The sequence below is a fragment of the Caenorhabditis remanei genome, chromosome IV, assembly GCF_010183535.1.
Source record: "Caenorhabditis remanei strain PX506 chromosome IV, whole genome shotgun sequence".
NCBI lineage: Eukaryota > Metazoa > Nematoda > Chromadorea > Rhabditida > Rhabditidae > Caenorhabditis > Caenorhabditis remanei.
The window spans coordinates 4,958,711-4,983,948 of record NC_071331.1 but is presented as its reverse complement, the minus strand read 5'-3'; the positions used below and the strand labels follow the sequence as shown (position 1 = coordinate 4,983,948).

The following is a 25,238-nucleotide window of genomic DNA, read 5'->3' as shown; positions in this document are numbered from 1 at the left end:
ATCCAAAACAAGACATGTTCAAGATTTTCCATCTAATCTACGTACTGTTCAAATTGCACTCCCAATGTATACGAAAATGTTTTTTCTTTAAAACACGTAATGGTGGATGTTGAAGAATGACAGAAATACAGTGCGCGTCATAAATATGCGCCACCCCTCGAAATCGGTGTTTTCGGGAAAGTGAGCTGTTTTTTTGGGAAATCGTTATTAAAATCGAATTCAGCGTATCAAAAAACCTATATTCCCAAGTTTTGAGAAAAAAATGTCGAAAAATACGTTTAGACCACCAAAAAGTCGCTAAAACGGCCGCGTCATAAATATACGCCACCTCCCAAAAAATGAGAAATAGTTCAAATTTTGCCGAATTTCTTCAAATTTTTTGGAGAGGTTTGTTTATGAAACAGAATTTAATGGTGTTTCTGAACACTTACTCGACAGTTCTCAAAAAATTCTTGTGAGATTTTAAAAAATCAGCACTTCTTGGCGACTTTTCTGATTTTTGAGAAATTACAGTTATTATCTGGTCTCGAAGTACAGTACTTGTTTGTTTTTTAACATTTTTAAAACAAAGATTACTCAATCTTCCTATTTCAACCTTATTTGAAGCCAGAAATTGATATTCCAGGTCTTATTTTAATCGATTCAGGCAACTCGAGTCAACTAAGTCTGTAAGCATTGTGAGTTATAGGCTAGGAATGAGATTTCAGGCGTACTGGAGGACCGAGTATAGGTTGAAAATGCATGGATCATCTAAATTTGGAGTTACTTCTTCAATTCGCCTCTATTTCTTGAATATCAACCCTTGGTAAGAACCACTGATATACTTTCAAGTGAGCGAACGAAGCTGCTGTGTATTAGGTATTTGTTTCACACCTGTTCGTCACAGATCTCGTCTGTAAACCCTTATCAGGCTATCAATTGCTCAAGATAACATGTTTAGTTAATACAAACTACGTAATTAAACCCATATTTTGTTTATATACACAAATGAGTACGTGACATAAGCTGCAGTTAGATTAGTTGTTCCATTTTAATTACCATGAACTTGTGAAGAGCTAGGGCTTTCCCCCGGGGCGAATCAAGATAAGTTAAGAATGTTTTGATTTGTTCAAGTTAAGAGGGAACAGTTTCGTGCATTTTCAACCTATACTCGGTCCTCCAGTACGCCTGAAATCTCATTCCTAGCCTTCAACTCACAATGCTTACAGACTTAGTTGACTCGAGTTGCCTGAATCGATTAAAATAAGACCTGGAATATCAATTTCTGGCTTCAAATAAGGTTGAAATAGGAAGATTGAGTAATCTTTGTTTTAAAAATGTTAAAAAACAAACAAGTACTGTACTTCGAGACCAGATAATAACTGTAATTTCTCAAAAATCAGAAAAGTCGCCAAGAAGTGCTGATTTTTCAAAATCTCACAAGAATTTTTTGAGAACTGTCGAGTAAGTGTTCAGAAACACCATTAAATTCTGTTTCATAAACAAACCTCTCCAAAAAATTTGAAGAAATTCGGCAAAATTTGAACTATTTCTCATTTTTTGGGAGGTGGCGTATATTTATGACGCGGCCGTTTTAGCGACTTTTTGGTGGTCTAAACGTATTTTTCGACATTTTTTTCTCAAAACTTAGGAATATAGGTTTTTTGATACGCTGAATTCGATTTTAATAACGATTTCCCAAAAAAACAGCTCACTTTCCCGAAAACACCGATTTCGAGGGGTGGCGCATATTTATGACGCGCACTGTATTAGCGTCGTAAAACAGTATCCAATCAATAAATCCTTTTTCCAAATGTGCACATTCCAGGTATCTGTTTTAAAAAATTTTCATACTTCTTTCGATAGTTAACTAACTAAAAAATTTACTGTTTAATCCTATTATGTTTATGGTAGATGTACTACTAGAGTAGTGGTGAGTAGCATATATTTGAGACTACAGTTCTGATGAGTGTTAGTTTTTATTTTTTCAGAAAACGATCTCATCGAAAGTGATAAAGAGGATAAACGTCAAGAAAGGAATCACGAATGAGATCTGGGAGGAAGAGGGCCAGTCGTGCCTGATTTAGTCGAATGAGTGAGGTTTCATTTTTATATTTTTCGTTTTCTCTGCGAAATTATTTGATTTTTTCGGTTTCACTGTGCTCATATATTTTTTCCCCGAAATCCTCTTTTCAATATTTTTTTTCTTCATCAGTTCTGATTTGTGTTGTACTTAGCTATTGACTCTAACTGCACTGACATGAGTTTCGAGAAAAAGACAGACAGTAAACGAGAAAATTAGTGTAGCACCGTTTCAGAACTTCCTCGTTTATAATGTGTTTCTTCAAAAAACATTCCATTCGCAGTTTTCTCAAAAATGATTCTGAAAACTTATTTATGTTCCTTCTCATTTTTTGGCTATATTTTTTTAACATGTATTAATACAATATTATTAAACTGCGTTGACTACCAAATAAAACAATGACTCTGAAACAGATTAACAAAACAAAAATTGTTAACGACATAAATGTTTTTCAGTTTCTCAATGTACTCATAATGGGTCGGATGTGTATTTGGTTAATAATACAGTTTCCATGTCTTGTAAAATTAGTATGAAAACTAGCGAGTGAGCTTTCTTTTATCCAGCATTCCAACTCAATTTTCGACACTCGGAGAACAATATCTTCCGAATTAAACAGAAAATGACTATTTTCAAGATTCTTAATAAAATTCTAGACTGGGTAAAGGTCATTCAATGTTGTATCCTACTCACAGTCGTCTCGTCGCTGACTAAATAAGCTCTAAAACTATCAGGACGGACCAAGAACACAATTGGCTCTTTTTTAGTTCAATAGAGCGCACTTGCTTCTTCACTGCCAACAACCATTCTACCAACATACAAAACGTTTGAGAAAATTGAGATCCAGATGAAACAGAATTTAAGGCAATTTCAAAACTTTCTTATCATTTTTAATTTTTTGAAAATTACATTAACTGTTTGTGTAAAGACTATTTCTTATTTTTTCTTCTTATTCAGGTCTTGCCTCTTCTCTGAACTTTTCAAGTTTTTAGCAGTTTTGGCGGCTTCTCAACTGCTTCAAAGTCCTCAAAGAAGCGTCCGCTCTGGGAATCGGGAATGAGATCTGGGAAGGTCCAGTCGTGATTGATTTAGTCGAATAAATGAGGTTCTACTTTCCATTTTCTCTTTGAAGTTATTATACAGTACCGCTCAAAAATATATCAAGTTTAGCCTTTTTCAGTTGAAAACGCCCAACTTTGAGATTGTGCCAAAGTAAAACTAACGGTCCCTCAAAATAACTTTTTATGAAATCGAACAGACCAAAAATAGAACACCATTTTTGTAGTTGACAACTGTTTTGTACAGACACTCCCTGGCAAGTTACATATCGACAAAGTAATTTCTCCCTCAAATCGACCCATTTCAGTGCAAAATAGTGTGATTTTTGAGCTGTCCTTAAAATGACCATAACTCTCTAGGGAGTGTCCCTACAAAAGCGTTGTCAACTACCAAAATGGAGTTCTACTTTTAATCAATATGATCCATTAAAAATCTACTTGATGGGACAATCAGTATTGCCATGACAAACTCTCAAATTTGGACCTTTACAACTGAAAAAACCAAAACTTAATGTACTTTAGAGCGGTACTGTATTTGATTTTATCCGTTTCAAAATGGTCATTTATTTTTCCGCTAAAGTCCTGTTTTCAATAACTTTGTCGTCACCAGTTCTGATTGATTACCCGTTTACAGATTCAGTATATATATTTAACGCTTGTAGTTAACGCTAGCAAAACACACAATAACTAATTCCATCATATTTCATCAGGCAGAAATCTTTTTGAAAGCTTTAACTAGAAATTGACTACACTGACACGAGATTCGAGAAAAAAGGACAGACAGGAAACTAGCAACTTACAGACAGGAAACTAGCAACTTGGCACCGTTTTAGAACTACCTCGTTTACAATGCGTTTTTTCAAAAAACATTCCTTTGTTGACCGACTCATCTCAAAATGCTTCTGAAATATATGTTTGTTCCTTCAAATTTATTTATTTATTATGTATACATATTAAACACTTTTTTGACTGTCAAATGAAACAGTGTCTCTGAAACAGATTAACAAAACAAAATTGTCAACGAAATTAACGCCTTTCAGTTTCTCAATGTACTTTGGAGTTTTATTTTATTAATGCAACCAGGTCTATCAATGATATGAAAACTAGCGAGTGAGCTTTTCTTTTTATTTTTCATAACCGTTTTCAAATTGCCTCCCTCAATAACAGCGTCAAAATTTTGAGGACAATATCCTCCGAATGAAACAGAAAATGAGCATTTTTAAGATTATTTAATTAATTCTAGAGCGGGTAAAAGGCATACAGCGTTGTACTCTAACCACAGTCGTCTCACCGCACACTAAAGAAGCTCTAAAAACTATCATGAGGGACCAAAAACACAATGGGATCTATTCTAGTTCAATAGAGCGCATTTTCCCCTTCCCCATGAAAAACTAGTTTTCGGATTCTTGAAATTGAATTGTCATTACCCAAAATGTTTGTGAGAAAGATTGAGACCCAAATGAAACAGAATCTCAAAAAAACGCGATTTCAAAACTTTCTCATCATTTGAATTTTTTGAAAATTTCAGTTGTGAGTTCTTCCTTCTGTTTTCCTTTTTTTTTAGGTATTCATGTAAATGTACTTCACAATTTTATATCGCGATAAAGCGCACTTATAGTGAAAACGCCTCTGACCCTTGCATCACATTAGAATGTCTCGGTTTGTCTTTTCCTGATAAAAACAAAGTTTTCGGATTCCAATATAAAAGTAAAAAAATAGGAATTTTAGTCTTTCACCAAACGATTATGGAGCATTCATTGAAATTGAAGCGCAAATATCTAGATTTTGGAAATCAGAAAACAATTTTTCAGAAATTTCATAAGAAGTTTAAAAAAACATTTCCTGTTTTAATTATACATATATTACATCTAATATCGGTCAAGATTATTGATTATTTGTTGTTTGTACTAAAAATTATCACCTCATTTCAAACAAATATTCATGTTCCATTAACTTATTTTTGTCGTCTTTCAATCAGGGGTTTTAATATCTTCAATTTGAAACAAAGAACTATTTAATGTTGTTCTCATTTATCACGCCAGCGCCGAAGACGCGACATTCCCTTACTGAGAGCCTGTCAAAATCTGTTTCAACTGGTACATGTCTTTCTTGAATCAGAAGAACCGTGTTTCGTAGTCATCTTTTAATTTAAAAACATTGTTGCTCTAGATTAAAAAGGATATCAGTAATCACATGATTTAAATCCTCAAAGCGGCAAATATTTCTATTCGGTTTACTTTTTTGAAAAGGAAACAAGAGTTTTGAAGAAATTGAGGATTGGCAATTATGTTTTCTGAAAGAATAATAGAATAAAGACGATGAGAACTTTTGAGCTCTGAGGTTTAGTGGTAGATTGGAATAATCGTAGTTTGTTTCAATTGTTGAGCTGCTCATAATTCGGTGACTAGAGCTGATAATTTTCTGAAATGGAATATTTGGTTCATATAAAAACATGGCGATGTGTTGCTGTTTCAACATCTGCAGAAAAAAAAACTCAATTGAATTTATTTATACTGATTCGCTACTTGGCTATTTTATTATCAAACATTGTTCTCTTTCTGATGTGCACAGTTTCCGCCAATGTCTTTGTTTTCATCATAATCCACACTTCTCTGTTTCTATGTTTCTTCATTTTTATCTAGACGCAACTTAATTACTCAAGTCGCAATGAAAAGTTCATGAACAAAGCGAAAACCAAAAAAAATGCATTTTTTGTCACTGTCAAGCGATGCAAATCCACTCCTATGGATGTAACTAAAAAGTTGTTGTTTTAAGAACACCAAAAACAGGATTAAAAATGAAATCGACAGTGGAATTTACATTCTTAAAAATAAATACTCATAATTTTCTTGATTTCTTTTTATGAAGTCCTATTTTTTCTGTTTCCGTTTCTGGTTATGTCGTGTTATCTTCCAAACCGATTGAGCATTAATCAATTCAATATTGAAAATCCACCGTCCCGAAAGCGATTAGAATCTTTGTGAAATTCATTAGAGTGTGTCAAGAAATCGCAATACCAAACTAAACCCCTAAACCTGTAATAGATAATCTGAAACTGTAGACCTTTATCTAACTGAACTTGTGAAAAGTGTGATGTCAATTTTCACACCTTCAACTCTAAACACGATCAAAAAAGTAAATTGGCACACTACAGAAAAACTGAAAATTATTCATGTTGTCAATAACACTTGAACATTAATATTCTGTTTCTTCGATTTCACTTGAGATTTTACTTAACAAACAGTCTGATATCACGAATGAATTACCCGTTTTCTATCAAGATTGCTTGTCCTCAGTGTTTTCTACAATCTTACACCGAGCCACAGGTGCCAGAAGTCTGCAAAAAGGTATGAAATTTCGTTTATCTGGAAAGCCATATTTTCAATTATCACAAATTTTATCCAAAATCACTGAAAGTGCTCGAAAACGAAGTCATTGACCCAATTTTTGAACATGTCAAAACGCAAAGGATGCTAGGCGGAACATTTGGCAAATTCATTCAAAATCCGAAGAGAGCATCTTCGACAAAATCCAGTTTTCGCTGTTTTTGTCATTTCAGTAATCACATGATTTCAATCCTCAAAGCGGCAAATATTTCTATTGGCTTCACTTTTTTGCTGTGGACGTATTGCCATAATCTTTAAAAAATTTGAGGAGAGCGTCTTTGAGAAATACTAGTTTGAAGTGGGTTTTTTTCAATTTTTGTTTTTCCGATTTCTCAAATTGTGAGAGGTTCATTCAGAGAGTTTTAGCACTTTTCTACAAATTGGATTTGATTGGCGACGTTTTTGAGTATTATTTTTTCTGAGTCTGCAAACTATTCTGAGTCTGCAATTGGGCAAATTCTGCACAATTTGTGTTTTTGGCCACCTACCATAATTATTTTCAAAATTTTTTGGTTTTCTGTAATGTTTTATCAATTTTCAACAAACCAGCATCAAAAAAATTTTAAAACAATAACCAGAAGCACCTTTTTTTCACGCTCGAAAGTTTGCAATGATTGAGGTCTAGGTGGCCGAAGTCACTTATCTTCCTAGGCTATGAGTAGAAAAATCACGGCCGGGGATCTCTTTTGTTTACTCAGCAAGTGCACTCCATTGAACATATTCCAATGAAGAGAGGGACACTTCCCCATTCAAACATTATTCCATCATGTTTTCCCCCTTGTGAGCGGCCGGTTGCTGCTCTACCCAAATTTTTAAAGTTTTCCTTATGAAAACTACTTATTTTTATTGAATTCTAAAAGGTTAGTTGAGTGAAATTCAAAAACTATACTAAACTTGATAAATTAGCTGCAAAACTATTGATTTTCCAATAATTAAGTTCAAATTCGAATTTATCCTCATATTTTCTGTTTTTATTGCCGAAAACCTTTGTTGTTGTCTCTTTTTGTCTCAATTTTCACACGATTTTCAGCTAAAACCTTCAAAAAACGCTGAAATCGTGATTTTCAGGTGAGAAACATTTGAAATGCGAGGTTTTTGATGCAAAATCACAGAATTTACTGTATTTTGGCAATTTTCAGGCTAGATTTTGTAAAAAATTACATTTTCGGCTAAAAAATTTCAAAATCAGTGAAAAATCAACGTTTTTAGCTTCATTTTCATGAATTCCAGCTCAAAAAGTGGCAAAATCAATGTGAAATTCACATTTCCTGCACTATTCCCTATAATTTTGATATTTTTGCAGTGGTCGAGTGTGTTGGTCGGATTATTGGAAGAAATGAAGGAAGTCAATACATCCAAAAAACACACTTCGTAAGATTTTATTCAAATCTTTTAATGTTACTTAAAGACTTGTTTCAGACCCACGAGATGACTGTTGGTCACTTTTTAGTTTGTATAATATGTATGGAAAGCATATCGAACTAAAATTTGTTCACCGTCACGCAAGGGACTTTGTCTTCTCCACTGACTCTGTAGATATTTCTCCTCAAGTCTTTGGACAGGCCGGGAAAAATCGAATGACACCGCTAGAGTAAGTTCGAAAAAAAATTTGTGTATTCTAGATTAAAATTGGTATGTTTCAGGGCAATTGCAAAAGAATTCCTCAAAATCTTGAAACTCGGCCAGCTGCAGAAGGTCATAATGTGGTTCCTGTGGAAAGATGCACCAAGATCTACTGCATCGAGTGCGCCAAAAAGTGAGTTTCTCTCAGTGAAATTTGTAGAGGTAAAATATAATTTTTCAGGAAAGACACGAAGTTTACTGGTATGGCCGCCCCTACTACCGTCAGAAAATGAACTACTGGATGGAAAAACTGGACGAATTCAATGCCTTGTGGCGTCAAGAGGCACCACACGACGCAGCACCACACGACGCATAATGTATATATTTTGAAAATTCCATGTTCTTAATTTTTCAATGAAATAAACAGTTAGGACCTTCTAGTGTTCACAAAAAAAAGAACTGTGAGCCGTCAGTCTGTTATATAATTATTCAACTTCCTCCGAATTTCTTGGCACGATTATCCTCCACTGTTTTAATTTCCTCAATTTTTCTGAAAAACGGGGATTGACATTACTCATCGAGTGATAAAGAATTAATGTTTTGTGTCTCGTATCTCTGTGACTTAGTTGAATTTGTTGACATCAAACTGATAAAAAGAAATAGTTGATTGATAAGAAATTGGGTTTCATGTGATAAACTTCTTATACATTTCTTATCACAATATCCAATTTTTCTCTCATTTTTGTACTGTCTTATGCTTACCTTCTATTGTTTTTCTCTAATTCTCCAAGACACTTTACTAAGCACTTTAAAACTATCTTTATTCAGAAACACCCAACTCATTTGTGCAAGCGATGGATCTTCCTGAAAAGTTTATGCTATCTCATACTTTTCGTAATGTACAGCATTCAAACAGAAACACATTTTGTGGACCAAGAGAAACGATCAACGGAATAGAATGGTTAGTTTATGAGGTAAACTAGTTGAGAGTGTGTCATGGTAATACTGATCGTCCCAGATGTTTAATGAATCATGCAGATCAAAAATAGAGCTTCGTTTTTGTAGTTGACAACTTTTTCGTTCGGGCATTCCCTTGGGAGTGCCATGACACACTCTCAAAGTTTGACAATTTCAACTCAAATTGCCTTGAGGAAAAAAAGTTAATAGTACAAATTTGGAATCAGATTTTACTCAGCTTTCAAAATATATGAGTGATGTTCCCCAGCCACTCTCATAACAAATTAATCTCACAACAACAACTTTTTGAAAACAACCATTTTTTTACGTTTTCAGTTGCCTCATCTGTCACAAAACAAATGAATCAGAGTGGCAGTGTTGTTTGGGAAGTTCGAACTATCCACCTTCGCCGCTTCACTGGAAAGTCGAGTACAAAATCAAAACAGAGAATGGTCTTGAGACAGTTGGTACGACAGATGGAACAATTCAAGACAGTGCCAAGATCACGTTCCAAGACGATCCGAAGTATTACGTTAATGGAAACATGACATTAGAGTGTCATGTGGAATTCTATGAGAAATGTGAATAAAGATTTCAGAATCTTCACAACAATCTGAAGGGAATTTCCGTTTTCACAAAAGTTAAGAATCACAGATGAGAGAAATTTGATATTTTCAGAATTCACATATAGTTTTTGTTCATGATAAAACCCCCATTCTGATAAAAAATACACACTTTCTTCATTTTAATTATGTGATATGCTATTTCAGTGAATTGATATAAACTTCTCACTGTAATCGTGATCATTCGGGTTGATTTCTAAATACCAGTCGGTTCACGTCGCCTAACGGCGACTAAACCTCCTTCTCAACACCACCCTTCTAGGTGTTACAGAAAATCGTAATTAATCCGAAAACGGACGACTCGTTCGGAATCCCTTGTTTTTTCTGACTCCGACGATAACAAAAAACATTCATATCTCCTCTGTGAATCAATCCGGAAACGGACGACACGTTTCGAATCCTCTTTTTTCTATAACTGAGTATAAGAAAAAATATTTCATGTCCCCACATGGCTTTGAATCAACTGATTACAGTCAACGTTGCCGAATTTGACAGATAGGGTTCTTCAACACCACGACCTTCGCCATTTGAAAGTCGAACTTAGCTTTGAAGTATAGCCCCTCACAATATGAACAAATTTGATCCATCCTTCTGGTGTAGTGAAGATATGGTTGTACATCAGTAGTAGCTACTCCGAGAAGACCTCCTTTCTTCTCGCCGTCACATCATCGTGCTTTTTTGATCGTCTGGCAGCTGTCCGGGAAGCTACTGAAGCCCTTCTAGATCATCTTCAGACCTTTTTTCACTGCTGTTTCCAATTTTTTGGTGTTGGTTCTGTTGCTGTTCGACTTCTCAGTGTCCGACTGTAGAGATCTTTGGACTGCTGTATCAGTTGCCATGATTTTCAGCAGCTTTATTTTTCTGAAGTCAGTAAAAGTTGATCTTTCTTTCTCTCTAAAGCGAGGTTATGCGTTTTTCTTATCTCGTTTTCGTACTGACTCCTGTATCATCATCTCGTCCTCAATCCCTTCCATTCCGTCAAGCTCTAAGATCATATGTGAACCGAGCCAAGGCTGTCAAAAAGGCCGTTGGGCGATTTTATATCTCAGTTCCCAGCCATGGAAAATTTTCGCTTCTTTAGGCGGCCTTTAGAGGACCCAAAGATTAGTCGATATGAAAAAAATTCAACCCATTTCGTTAATCCGCGGCCTCGACCGCCCTGAAAGCCGCGGTCGGCCGTACGATAGCCTTGATCCGAGCTGATATCAGTACTGTATTCATCTTGTTTCTTTCTGCCGATAGGTGAGCAACATTTGCCATGGATTCTGGACAATCTCAAGTCCAAGTAGCAGTGCCCGACGTCTTCTTTTTGTCGTTTTTCTTCACCGACTTCTGTGTCATGAGTTGAATGTCCTGTATCCCATCAACTCCTCTGAGCTTTAATCTCCCATCTGATTCTGAGCGATGGAGCACGCCTTCATCGGAAACAGGAGAAACAACACCATAATCGTCCACTAAATTGTCGGCAGGAACAGTAGTTGTTGAAGACAGTGACGCCATGAGGGGAATAGGAAAATGATAGTTATCAGCAGTTCAAAAGAAGGGGCTCCATGTCTGGACTTCACGCAACTTCCGCTTTTCACTGTATTTTATACGAAAAGTAGGCGGAGCTAAAACCGTGGTAAGAAGGAGAAGGTAAATTCTAGCCAGATTGGCTATTAATACTTTTAAAAACGTGGACCCATATCCACAATCTCCTTTTACCTGTCTCCAGAAAACTGCCCGTATTTGAATGATATTGATCAATCTGGAAAAACGACACGGTTGGAATCATGTACTTTTTTGAATCCGATGATACCAAAACATCTTTCACGTCTTCGCGTTTTAGAACGCGGACAGTATTTTTCCTTATTGGAAGCAGACGACACGTTCGGAAATCTCTTTTTCCGAATTTATCAACAAAAAAATTGAAAATCTTTCTTCGCCCCCGGGATCGAACTAAAAACTAACTGTAGTCAACGACGCATTACTTGCCAGATCGGACGCGGCGACACGTCAACCCTAACCATGCGGCCACGGGAAATGCAAGCAGAAGAAAGGAAAGAAATGACGATGCTTAGGCCGACAGTTCACGCCACTTTTTCCGTTTTTCATTCCCCTATGCTTTATCAGTGTTTTTGGCTCAGAAGGCGTCATTTTGAGAATTTTGAAAAAAGAAAAAGACGGGCATCATGCGGGGGGAATTTCTGATCTTTTGGTCCAAATTTGAAGAAAATCGGTTCAGTAGGAAGGGCTGTAGGATCGGCGACACACACACAAACATACAGAATCTGGTGTTTGTTAATAGTAAAGATGTATGAAGAAATGTATAAAACACTTACTTTCTCCACCAAAAGATTGGATTATTAGTTAAATTTCCGGAATATCGCTCATGAACAGTTTTTTTTAACAAAACTGTGTTCTTTTACTCAAAAATCATCGTTGAAAAGTTGATAAATGTATCACTTCCCAAAGTTAATTTTTTTGAATCTTTATTAGAGCGCATCTGCTCAATCACTCTCTCATTTCTTGAGCTCCGGAAAATTTTTGTTTCCAGGAGTATTCATCTGTTCTTGTCTCAAATCTTTATTGTTTTCGCTACTTTTCAGCTGCGACGGACGGCCTACAATTGGATTAGCTCTCTAATAAACAATTCAAATGTCTTGTGAGAAACATATTAATTAAATGATATATGTCAACACAGCAGTGCAACGCGCTCCGTCGCACAACGGTTGGCACTGTGTCAAAACAGACTTGACAAAGATTTTTACGTTTATTCGTCAAAATTTTCAATATAAACCGCAACGTACACGCAACGCGACTCCGAAAAAATTCAAATCTGTTCATTGCGGACCTTACGCCTCGTACTGTTGTGTGTCAATAAGAAAACAAAAAACGGTTTCAGCTTTTCCATCTAAATAGCTCCGAATGTTGTTCGATTAATTTTTTTGTGCGATTTTCATGTCTCCTTTTTCAGTGAGCTTGGCTACACATTTGGACCATCACAGCTCATCTTTGTCATTTGTCTTATCAATGGAGGTGTCTTTCACCCAATCGAAATGATAAATTCCATCCGTTTTCAAGAGTATCAAATCGTCTGTTCATTTTATTGTTTTATTTGATTTTTGAGAAACGTGGGATCCCTTGTATTGCATTTTCAGTGCTAAAAGGGGTTTTTTCGAATTATGTATCTCCAACTGTCCGTTTCATCGTGAACATGAATTTCAAAGTAATTTTTATAATTACTTCATCCATTCTTTCTTGTGTAATCTTTGTCAGTAAAACTCTGAGAATGATTTGGTTTGTGAACGAGATTCAAGCGTTTTCGATTATGCACTTTTATTTAAACCACTTTCCTCTTATGATAGGCAAAATCTGACAGTGTTACAAATATACAAATGCTATTCCAACAAGTAACGTGGAGTTCTATTAGTTTAAAAAGTTAAGACCCAGGAGAAACAGGTTAAAATTTGTTCTATTTCTCAACCTTTACTTATTCTCATTCGCAACACTTATACTTGTTCAACATATCTTTGAAGGTTCTCTCATTTTTTCAAAAGTACATGCGCTCTAAGTTGTAAAAACCCATTAGTTCTCCAATTTTCTGTTTCATCATGCTGATAAATGGTAAACTTTTTCTGAAACTAGTATTGATTACCTCTCTGTGCTTGACATCTGACCGTTTTGTTAATGGGAATCCTTCCACCTAACTTTATTTGTTGATGTCCCTGACTCACTCACTAATTGTTAGATCAACAAGAATGTTGATGATTTACAACTTTGGCACAGCTGTCTTTTATTACTCAATCTGCTCCGTGGGAATACTGTCACCATCATCCTCCACTCAATCCCACTCCGACCCTTTAATATTTGTACTAATTGCAAGACTAATGGGTTTTCCTAATAGCCATGAGAATGAAAACACAGACTGCACAAGCCACGCCCACTTTTTCCCTGGAGCATGATGGGCGTAGTTTAGTATTGGGAGACATCTTTCTTCCAGTTTCTCATTCATTCCAAGACTTGCCTCCCGGACATGGCAGTCGACAATCGGTTAATTGATTTTTACTGAATCATTCACTTTTATTCTTTTTGCTGGTATTTATCGTCCTGCCCTTCATTCTGGCTAAATGGAAGCCCGAATTATTGCATCCAATCATGCACCAGTTGCCTCAACCGACAACCTCCAACTTCAATCGTGATGATAAAAGTGGGAATCCAAAGAAATGGACGATCACCGGCAACGTAAATGAAAAAGGTTTTCCACTCAAAACCCTTGTGGACTGGCTCAACAATGGTATCAACTATGCCAAAGAAGGTCAGCCTATTAGAATCTTTGAATTTCTAGACAAGCCGTGGTGCTAAAGATTTTAAGACAAAACTTTTTCAGTTTATGCAAAGATGAAAGAAAGTCAAATGACCGATCTTGAAATATTTCGAGCGGAGCTAGAGACATACTTGCAACAGAACCAGCTTCCAATAAACGGACAACCTCACAACACCAATGCAAATCTGATTGCGTTCGCCACCAACATTGAATTGGAAACACAAGATTTCACTTTCGTGGAATGTAAAAACGTGAATTCCGCGCTTCTCACTTTCAAATTCAAGATGTCTTGTTTACAGGAAGTTGACAAGTTGCCATACATGCTCTCGCTAAATGGAAAGGAAAACCTTCTTAATTATGCTGGAGAAAACATTGCCGGATTGAACAGTGCTCAACTCTACGTGAAGGCTCCAGGATCCAGAACCAGCATTCACCCAGAAAACAGTACTGTCGCGTCCTTCAATCACAATATCGGTCCCGGCGATTGTATTTGGTACTGTGTCCCATTAAGTAGATCTCTAATAAACTATTCAAATGTCTTGTGTGAAACATAATAATTAAATTATTTATTTCAACACAGCAGTGCAAGGCAGAAGGTAGCGGAAACGCGTTCCGTTGCACAACGGTTGACACGGTGCCAAATTCGATTTTTCCGTTTATTTGTCGTATCTTTAATATAAACCGCGACTCGCACGCAACGCGACTCGGAAAAATTCAAATCTGTTCATTGCGGACCTTACGCCTCGTACTGTTGTGTGTCAAAAAGAACAAAAAAAAGCGGTTTCAGTAGTTCCACCTAAACAGCACCGAATGTTGTTCGATCAATATTATGCGTGTTTGCAATGTGCGAATTTTTCGTCTTCTGTTTCAGTGAGCAATGATTGTCTATTCATCCACTCTCCGTTTCATCGTGACATGAAGTCAGAATAATTTTTATAGCTAGTGCTATAATTGTGGTGGGTAAAACTCTGTAAACTATCTGTTTCTTGAATGGCTACTTCACATGCTTTGTGCTAAAAGGGTTTTTTTTTCGAATTATGTATCTCCAACTGTTCGTTTCATCGTGAACATGAATTTCAAAGTAATTTTTATAATTAGTGCACTTCATCCATCCTTTCTCGTGTAATCTTTGACAGTAAAACTCTGAAAATGATTTGGTTCGTGAACGAGATTCAAGCGTTTTCGATTATGCAGTTTTCTTTAAACCACTTTCCTCTTATGATAAGCAAAATCTGACAGTGTTACAAACAACAGAATGCTAATCCAAGAACCGTTTTGTTAATGGGAATCCTTCAACCTCACTTTGTTTGTTGATGTCCCTGTCCACTCAACCCCACTCCGATCCTTTAATATTGGTACTAATTGCAAGACTAACAGATTTTCCTAATACCCATGAGAACGACAACTGCACAAGCCACGCCCAGTTTTTCCGTGGAGCATGATGGGCGTGGTTTAGTATTAGAAGACATCTTTCTCCCCGTTTCTCATTCATTCCAAGACTTGCCTCCCGGACATGGCAGTCGACAATCGGCTATTTGATTTTTACTGAATCATTCACATTTATTCCTTTTTCTGGTACCTGCCGTTCATGAAGGTTCTCCGCTATCGGAGGATTAAGTCGAGAGCATGCAATCATGCTACAAATATATCCCAGTACTGAATATTTTCGAAAATGAGCAACTTGTTCATGTCGCATGATTGGAATATTCAGAGTTCATTGCGGTACAGACGATTAATGTGAGTAATTGCGTTATGAATGATTTGGATATCTTACTGGGCTAAAATGAAAAGTGTATTGCGCACGGCATTGAGAAAAAAGATTGTTGAGATTTCATACTGAAGAAACACCAGAAATAGTCATATGTAGAATAAACTTACTTTTCCATTTTGAGAACCGTAAACTGAGTGACTTGAAATATCACATCAGATCATCAAGAGCCGACGTCAGTTCTCCAATTTCAACGTGAGCAGATTTCTACCAGCGCCAGTTCTTCCTAGCCCACTAATGTCAACAAACCAAAAGACTTTTCATTTCGGAATTTTTTATAAAATAAGTTAACTAATTATATTCGATATACATCCACTATTCACTCGTATTCTTTCACCTCTCCTCTTCTATTTTCATACTTCATTTCATACCTCATTTCTAAGAACCCGTAGTACTCTAAATTGTGAAAAACGCATTAGTTCTTCAATTTTCTGTTTCATCATGCTGATAAATGTTTAACTTCTTTCCGAAACTTGTTTCTTTTTATTGTCGGTACTTCACTTTAGTGATCTTGGAAAGAAACATTTTGAATATATATTCTGTTTCGGAATATAGACGTTTTCAGTAAACAACTTGGAGACATATTTCCAATCACCTACAGTAGTGCTCCTTTCTTTGAATACGCTCCCTATTTTTTGACGTCTTCTAAACATTTGTGAGTTACACTAAATATTCGAATACCCGCCGGCTGGTTAGTTGCATTTACATCAAATTACTTGTCTTACTCAAGTTTATCACAAAAAAATACGGTGAAGCACTGAAAACCGTTTTTTGTGGTCCTATATCAATTAGCGTGGATTTGTCATCAGAGCGTATTTGTAAAAAACAACTCTCACCTTGAAGTTACGTTCAAATTTTTAGTCTACTGCCACCTCCCTTTATATCATCTTACATTTGTCAGACTCATAATGACCAACTTAAAACGACGTTGCCTCAAGTACTAGATATCCTCTAGTCCGGCACCAATTAAAATCAATCAGAAACAGGTTTTAAATAATACCATACTTGCAAACCGGGCCAAAACGGGCCGACACCAGAGTTGAGCGGAATGCGATTTTTGAAATGGCGGAAGGCGGAAGGCGGAAGTAAAAAAAATTGGTGGATAGCGGAAGCGGAAGGCAGAAGCGAAATTTTTCGGCGGAAGGCGGAAGGCGGAAAGCGGAATGAAAAAATTGGCAAAAAGTGGCCTTATTTTGTTGTAAAAAGCTTTTTACTTACTTACTTACTTAGTTACTTAGTCGATCCGTTCTTCGCTCAGTTGGTGTGGGCGCGGATCACAGCTATCCATTTTTTCCGATCTTTGGCGATTTTGCTCCAAGGTTCGATCAATTGAGTTCCTTGTCGCACTGAGAATTCTTTCCTCAGGGAGTCGGCCCATCGCATTGGTGGTCTTCCTACTGGTCTTTTCTCATTTCTGGGTATCCATTCTTGAAGTAACGTTGTCCACCGATTATCGTTTCTTCTCATCACGTGGCCAGCCCAACCTAACTTACGTTTCGTTATGAAGACAAGAGGGTCTTTCACTTGGGACATCTTCCTTATATCTTCTCGGTGGAGGTCTTTCTCTCGTTGTTCCGTGAGGGTAATTCCGACGAGTTTACGTTCCAGTGCGGCATGTGTTATTCTTACTCTTTCGGATAGAGCTTTAGTGAAAGTCCATGTTTCTGATCCATATGTCAGTGCGGGGAGAACAATGGAGTCGAAAAGTTGCGCTCGGATTTTCGGACATGTCAAGGCATCTGTTGTGTTTTTGATGTTGTTGAGTGCCGCCCATGCTGATCGTCGTCTTCTGTGAACGTATTCCTCAACATCTTCAATTGCAGTCATGGTGTTGTTTTTTCTGATATTTATTTGGTGACTTGACGCAAATTTGTTCCTCAGCACTTTTGTTTTATTCGCGTTTATTTCCAGACCGACTGTTTCACAACTGTTTATCAGCTCTTGTAGCATTTTTTCCGCTATTTGTGGAGTTTTCGAGATGAGAATGATGTCGTCGGCGAATCGTAGATGTGTTAGGTTTCTGCCGTTAATTCTGATACCAGGGGAGTTATCATAGTCATCTTTGTCTTCTTTTATATGTGGCCATGACATTCGACTAAAGGCCGTTTCGAGACAAGCAGAAAACAAGTTTGGTGAGATGGGGTCACCTTGTCTGACACCTCTGGTAATGGGGATATTGACTGGGTTATAGAATGGTGTGATTGTGGTGGAGCAATCGTTGTAGCACTCTTTTAGGAGTTTTATGTATCCAGAGTCTATCCCTTGAGTCTTCAGGCTTTCCCATAGAGCGGCAGGTTCGATCGTGTCGAATGCCTTTTTGAAGTCGATAAATATCATTGTGATTGGTATTTGGTATTCTCGACCTACTTCCAGCAGTCGTTGTACTGAATGGATGTGGTCAATCGTCGAGAAGGATCTTCTGAATCCTGCTTGTTCGACCGGTTGTGCTTCTTCCAATGAATTCCGGATTCTATTCAGAATACATTTCGTGAAAGCTTTATATAGTACGGGAAGCAGGCAGATCGGACGATAATTTTCTAGATTTTCTTTGTCTCCTTTCTTGAATATTAGAGTCGTTTTTGACGATTTCCACTTTGTTGGAACTTTTCATTTCCTTTTTTGGTAAAAATTGTTAGTTTTGCTTCAAAAAACTCATAAAATATCAGTAAATTCGAGTAGGCGAACAAATTTTTCAAGCTGATTTCATTCTAGGCGGAAAGCGGAAATATGCAAAAATTTAGCGGAAAGCGGAAGGTGGAAGGCGGAATTCCGCTCAACTCTATCCGAAACGGGCCGGCTCGTAACTCGCTTAAAACTTAATGTTATGAGCTGAAAAATATTCCAAAATGTAGATCTTGACGAGTGCTATGTCAGTGTCCTACTACCGTCCGAATGGCTATTCGTTAATTTGCCGCGGGCCGGGCTAGAATGACTTTTTTGGCCATTTTCGCAATTTTTGACACTTTTTCCCGGCGTTTCGGCCCGGTTTGCAAGTATGAATAATACCAAGATCCTTAGTTTCTTAAAAATGAATAATGTATGAGAAAACCATCTGATTGATACACATGTCCACTCCTTATTTTACAGTTTTCGAGAGAAGTTATAGTCATAATTAGGTATTATAAAACGCTAATTCACGCACGTTTTCTGATTCGCAAAGTTAGTTAATTAGCTTGACAACAACCTCAATCGCGTATTTTTGAGAAATCAAGTTGTTTTTAGAACACTAGTTGAAGAAACAGAAAAAATAACGTATTTGCAACTTTCAAAACAGCACTATGGTCAGAACATAATTTGTTTTCCAAAATACAGTAGTGTCGGCTCCGTGTGTTCCTTAATAATATTCTTTGAACTCGCTCAAACATTAACAACATTTCAATTCGCCGATTTTTAAAACTTTTCAAAACGTAAAAAACACCGAATGCGCTTCGTCGAACCAAATGCGGTTTCCAGCTAAACTAGCTAACGATAGGACACGTTTGCATAGCATTAATTCTCAGAAGGGGATAATTGAACGTTTGGTTTTTCAATCCTTTCTTTCACTGTCGATTTTATTTTTTAGTTCGTGACGTTGAACATAATGGTTTCTTTTTCGACCACTCTTCCTATAAAAATTTGCATATAACCTTATTAATTTTCATCCATTAGCAAACAGGGTGAGTAAAAAAATTAACAAAAAAGCAATCGGATTCAAAAAATGAGATCAATAACATTTTTCCGCTTGACAATAATTTCATTTTCTTTATTGCAGAATATGAAAATTTTGAAACTGCAAATTTTTGGAACCTGTTTCATCTAGATCATTTATTTTTTAAACTAGAAATGATAATAGTCGAGTTTCCGCAGGCTGTCTAGTCCGTTTGGACAAGAGGTTTGGCTCAATTCTCCGTTCGCCCGTTTTTAAAATAAATTTTCATAGTTTTTTTTTCAGAAAATTTAAAACATCATTAGTATCATCAATCCTAGTTAAAACAAAAAATAAATGATCTAAATGAAACAGGTTTCGAAAATTCTCAATTTGACATTTTTCATATATTCATTTTCGGAAATCCCAATCCATCTATTCGCGAGAATTTTATTTTCTCACTTAACTTTATCAATTCTTTCTTTTATTTCCCATGAAATATTTCAATATTCCGATTCCCTCATATTAGCTCAGGATTATCGACAGCTTTAGTACACGCTTTTTCTGTGTAACTTTTGAAACCGTAAGAATTTTTATATTGTAGTAAACGACTTATCGTGACAAATCATGAACATTTCAAAACGCGTCCGTGGCGCTCCAAAAAACATTGTTTTCGTAAAATGGCACTCGCACAATTCCGCTACAGTAGTTTCCTCAATATCCGAAAGCACTACTCATTTTCCTGTGTAACTTTCGAAACCGTAAGATGTTTTGTAACAGTAGACGCTTTACCATACCAGCGATAATATAAAATAGAAAACAACGAGTTAATATCATTCTGAAATATTGAGTCTGAGTCAATAATCACCATGATGAAACAGAGTCTTTTTCTTATTTTTATTCTTGGTCATCAGAGATTTCCTTACAGAACACAGAACATCCTGGTGAGTCCAGTACAACCAGACGCCATTACATCTCCCTTCATGAGAGGGCACTCATATATTTGTCCTACAGTAGTTTATTCACGTTCAAAATGTTCTGCAACTCTACTCCGAATTTCCTCAAGTACTCAAGTCAAGCATAACATCGGTAAATTTTACACTATAATTTACACTAAAACGAAATCTCATCTAGTTCCATGGAGCGCACTTTCTAGTTTGCTAAATATGAGATAACCGTTCTTAGCGTCCATTCACCTAACTGGTCAGAAAGGTTCACTATCATTTTGAGATTTTGAGTCCAGAATAATAACCTAGATAAAACAGAAATCTGCACTTTCAAAACCTTCATTTAATTTTTTCTTTTGAAATCCTATTCATTTTTCTAGGGCACCGAGTTTCTTCTGTTTTCTTTTTTTCGGGTTCTCCAGCAACTAGACTCCTTTCACTACAGAACACAGAACATTTGGGGACTCGATTACAGTACAGACAGTAATATAGCTAACTTCCATCACTACTTTGCTCTCCCGTTTCTTGAAATTGATAGGTTTTAATCTTTGGTTTTCACTGGAATTCTGATAAATTTTCGAAAGGTTTTTTTCAAATCAATGCAAATCGATTCTTTCATTTTCTCGCTCACATCAGCTTCGCTTCCTCAAGAATTGATGATTGGACAGAAATGCCAAACAAGGTTGTCAATAAAGCGCACTTGCATTATTCCCATACTTGTCACGGGCCGGGCCGGGCCGGGCCGGGCCGGGCCGAAATCAGGAAAAACCTCGGCCCGGCCCGGCCCGGCCCGGCCCGTGGCCCGGCCCGGCCCGCTCGGCCCGTTTTGAAACATTTTTTCAAAACATTTTGAGTTTTTGAATTTTTTTTGGAAATTTTTTGAAAAAAGTATAGTTTTCGAATAAACATTTAAAATTGAATCAAAATGTGAATATGTAATGATAATTTAAGCATTTTTACTGTTTTTTTTCGAAAAATTTCAAAAAAAAATTGGTAAAAATGGGTACCCATTTTTGAATCCGGGCCGACCGGGCCGGGCCGGGCCGAGAGAAATTTCGGCCCGGCCCGGCCCGGCCCGTGGCGGCCCGGGCCGGGCCGGGCCGGGCCGGGCCGACGGGCCGAGCCGGGCCGGCCCGATTTTTGACAAGTATGATTATTCCTCTACGTTATTCAGTTACGGTTGCGACTGGAGCGCATTTGCATCAAACCTCATTCCAATGTAAATTATTTAACAATTTTCGGTTTCTAAACCTTGTCTCCCAATCAGTTCTATGTGTTTTCAGTTAAGTAGTATCGCGTTTACTCACTCTTCACAATGAACATTTCTCGATACTATCGTTATAAAATGACCAGATTATCATTTTCTGAAAGCCTTATAGATTACTTTTCGATAAAAATCGGCAACCCCTTAAAACGCGTCTAACGCGCACCAGCGATACTTTGAATTGAGTGATAACTTTTATTTTAACCGTTGTGGAACTACCATCACGAAACTTTGAACACCGAATCATGATCAAAATGAAACAGAATATTTTTTAATTGTGCATTTTCAGAATCTTCATTTTCGAAATACTGGAAACTTTCGGTTTCTCATCCTTTTCTTACATTCTCACAATCAGTTCTAATTTTTTCAGTTCATCATCACGAGTCTTATCTCACTAACTCTTCAAAATAAACTATGCTTGATACTATCGAAAGCGCAATACATTATTCTTACAAATCGGGAACCCCTTGAAGCGCGTCTAACGCGCACCAGCAATGCTTTGAATTTAGGTAATAACTTCAATTGATAACTGCAAAACACAAAGAGTCAGAAGTCAGAACCCAACAAATAGAGAATGGGGGAAAATTCCTTAAAATCTTATCATTCCGAAATTTTGGGTCTAGGTAAATGACCAAAATGAAACAGAAGATTTTTCAAAAATTATGCATTTTCAGAATGTTATTTTTATTACTATTTTTAAATCCATTAATTTCTGAATCCTTCAATTCTCTTCAAGTAATCCCTCACTAAACCGTCTCCCCGTTTCTTACAATAGCTAAATTTTACACTTTTGTCGGCTTTGTAGTTATGGCAATAATGTGTTAATCTAAATATTTCTGAAAATGTGTTTTTTTTTTCCATTTTCATTGGGAGCGTTCTTTATGTTATTCTCAAAAATAAATAGTGGGACGAAAAGCAAATGCGCCCACAACTATAACCTTGTCTATAAATAGCAGTTGCAGTATTCCTTATTGTTGATTTATTTTTCGTTGCGATCTGAGCGCATTTGCATCAAACCTCATTCAAATGTAAATTAATTGAAATTTTTCGGTTTATAAGCCTTGTTTTCCATAATCAGTTGTATACTTTTTAGTTTATTGGCTTCACTTTCATTAACATCTTCAAAATTTATCTCTTTCACTAACTCTTCAAAATGAACACTGATTGATACTATCGTTGTAAAACGACAATCTTTTCCAGATTATAATTTTCTGATAATTTTCATTTTTTTTGCCCTTCAGAATTCGTCTTGTTAATAACATTGTACGATTGTTCTGAAACTTGTTTCTTTTTTGTTCTCGGTATTTGACTTTTGTGGTCTCGGGAGGAAACATTTTGAAGATATTATGTTTCTGACGTCTTCCAAATATTTGTGAGTTACACACTCAAATTTCCAATATCTCTGCCTGGTTAGTTGCTTCTATCGCAAATTATTTGTCTTACTCAAGTTTATCACAAAAATATACGATGAAACTGAAATCTATTTATTGTGGTTCTATATCAATTAGCGCAGTTTTATCATTACAGCGTATTTGTTCAAACACATCTCACCTTGAAGTTATATTCAAATTTTTTGTCAGCTGTCACCTCCTTCATAACATGTTACATGTGTTTGGCAAACAAACTGACTCAAGTATTAGGTATCCACTAGCCCGCTACTAATCAAAATTAATCAGAAACAGGTTTTAAATGAAAACATGTGAATAAAAGGCGACTTCTTTAGCTTTTCAAATATGGATAATGTATAAGAAAATGGCACATGTCCAGTACTCAATTTACAGTTTCCAAGAAAAGTTATAACCGATATATGTTTTCAGTCCATGTTTTTTTCCACAATGGTTTACTTTAATTCTCCCATTCGTTTTTTAGAATATTATTAGGACAACAGCCACGGAATACTTATTTTAATGCCTCAAAATGTTGATGTAATTGAAGAAAAAGAACAAAATGAAAACATTTCTAGAATCTTTGTTCAAGAAAAAGGATTTTTGAGGAGTAATCAGTGTAATCCCTTCCGACTTGATACATTTCATTATAAATTAATGGTTAATAGATTTTCCATTATTTACAAACTGAAAAATTCATTCTTTCTGATTCACAAAGTCAATTAATTTTAGTTTAAGCTAAACATCCTGGCTTCAAATTGGTTTCTCAGAACAATAGTTGAAGAAACAGAAGAAAAAAATTATCAATTTACAACTTCCAAAACACTACCATGGTAAGAAGACACCGTTTCTTTCTCATTACTTGACGTATCAGCAACATCTCAGTTCTCCCATTTTTAAAACTTTTTAAAACCGTAAAATATACCGAGTGCGCTTTAGTCTGACAAATTGGCTCTCCTGCTGAGCTAGTTAACGATAGGACACGATTGCATAGTAGTAAATATCAGATGAACATAATTGGAACGTTTGGTTTTTTTTATTTCACCGTCAATTAACCTAATTGAATAACCGTTCTGTACAAGAATCAATTAAAAAGCTTCAACGAATGAGTTCAATAAGATTATTCTACTTGCTTTTTTTTTGAAGGAAGGACTGAATTCATGTTTTTTATTGCAGATTATGAAAATTTAGAAACTGCAATTTTTCGGAACCTGTTTCATCCAGATTATTTATTTTTTCAACTAGAAATGAATATAGTCGAGATTTAATTATGTCACAATATCCGTTCTCTCAGTCTGGATAAAACAGATTCGGGAAATTCCCGATTTCAAATTTTTCATATAAGACAGGCCAAATTTGAAAATTTTTTTTCGTCGTCTGTTTTTTCACAAATTTTCAACTTTCCTGTGAGTTTTCACAGAAAAAATTGAGTGTTGCGAAATTCCAAGAATTGATGTGGAAATTGAATGAATCTCCCAAAGTTGTTAGAAAACGGAAAAATTTTAGAACTTCTGGGAAATTCAACAGGATTTCTACGAAATTACAGTTTTTCCTCAACTGGTTTGTAGAAACTGATTAAGGTCAGCTGTCAATTTGATTTTTTGAAACAGTTTAAAAAAGAGTTACGTAAAAATTCGACCAGTTTTTATTGAAAAAGACAAACACAGAAACGTAACAGTTACACTTTTGTGAAAAACAGAAGAAAAAAGTACGTGAAAATTAGAATAATTTTGATTTCACGTGACGAACTCGGGCCTCCCCAAAATCGAAACTGTTACAACTCTGGGAATTATCCACGTATCGTTGTGTATGAGTTTCAGAGAGCTACCTGAAATTAAAAACGAATTGAACGTATTGACACAAAAAAAGAAAACGACAAACCTCATTGTGACTTAGAAGACCATTTTGTAAGATATCAACATAAACCAATAACAACGATAGATTGATATAAATAAAATTTTGCTCCAAACACAATATAATATATCTGAAAATCTGAAAGGATTATTCTTGAAACCGTAATCGTTCAGTTACCTTCTAAACACTATTGAGAAGTCCAATTAGCATTAAAAAGCCAAGTAATAGAATTGGGAATTGAAAATTAGATGAAAAACCTGCAAATTTGTGGTTGTTTCTTACCTGGATTCAATAATTTTCTCTGGAATAGGCATATTTCAATGTATAGAGCTATATCTCATGTCACATCAAGCAGCAAATTTACCAGCAAGAAGGAATAAAACAAATCATCAAAACGTGGTTTTCTTTCCAGAATGTATTTTTTTATAAACGTGGCAGAATTT

At 36.1% G+C, this 25,238-nt stretch overlaps 2 protein-coding genes across 2 annotated transcripts; both read left to right on the top strand.

Moving 5' to 3' along the window:
* Positions 1 to 7,963: 7,963 nt before the first annotated feature.
* Positions 7,964 to 9,612, top strand: GCK72_012457 (uncharacterized protein; the record flags this gene model as incomplete). Its single annotated transcript, XM_053729130.1, has 4 exons — positions 7,964 to 8,094; positions 8,147 to 8,259; positions 8,895 to 9,027; positions 9,360 to 9,612. 4 exons carry the CDS (start codon positions 7,964 to 7,966, stop codon positions 9,610 to 9,612), a joined length of 630 nt encoding a protein of 209 aa, XP_053583902.1.
* A 4,171-nt stretch (positions 9,613 to 13,783) lies between these two features.
* Positions 13,784 to 14,506, top strand: GCK72_012456 (uncharacterized protein; the record flags this gene model as incomplete). The annotated part of the gene is made up of 2 exons (XM_053729129.1): positions 13,784 to 13,943; positions 14,016 to 14,506. The coding sequence occupies 2 exons, from the start codon at positions 13,784 to 13,786 to the stop codon at positions 14,504 to 14,506; spliced, it is 651 nt and encodes a 216-aa protein (XP_053583901.1).
* Between the last annotated feature and the right edge of the window lie 10,732 nt (positions 14,507 to 25,238).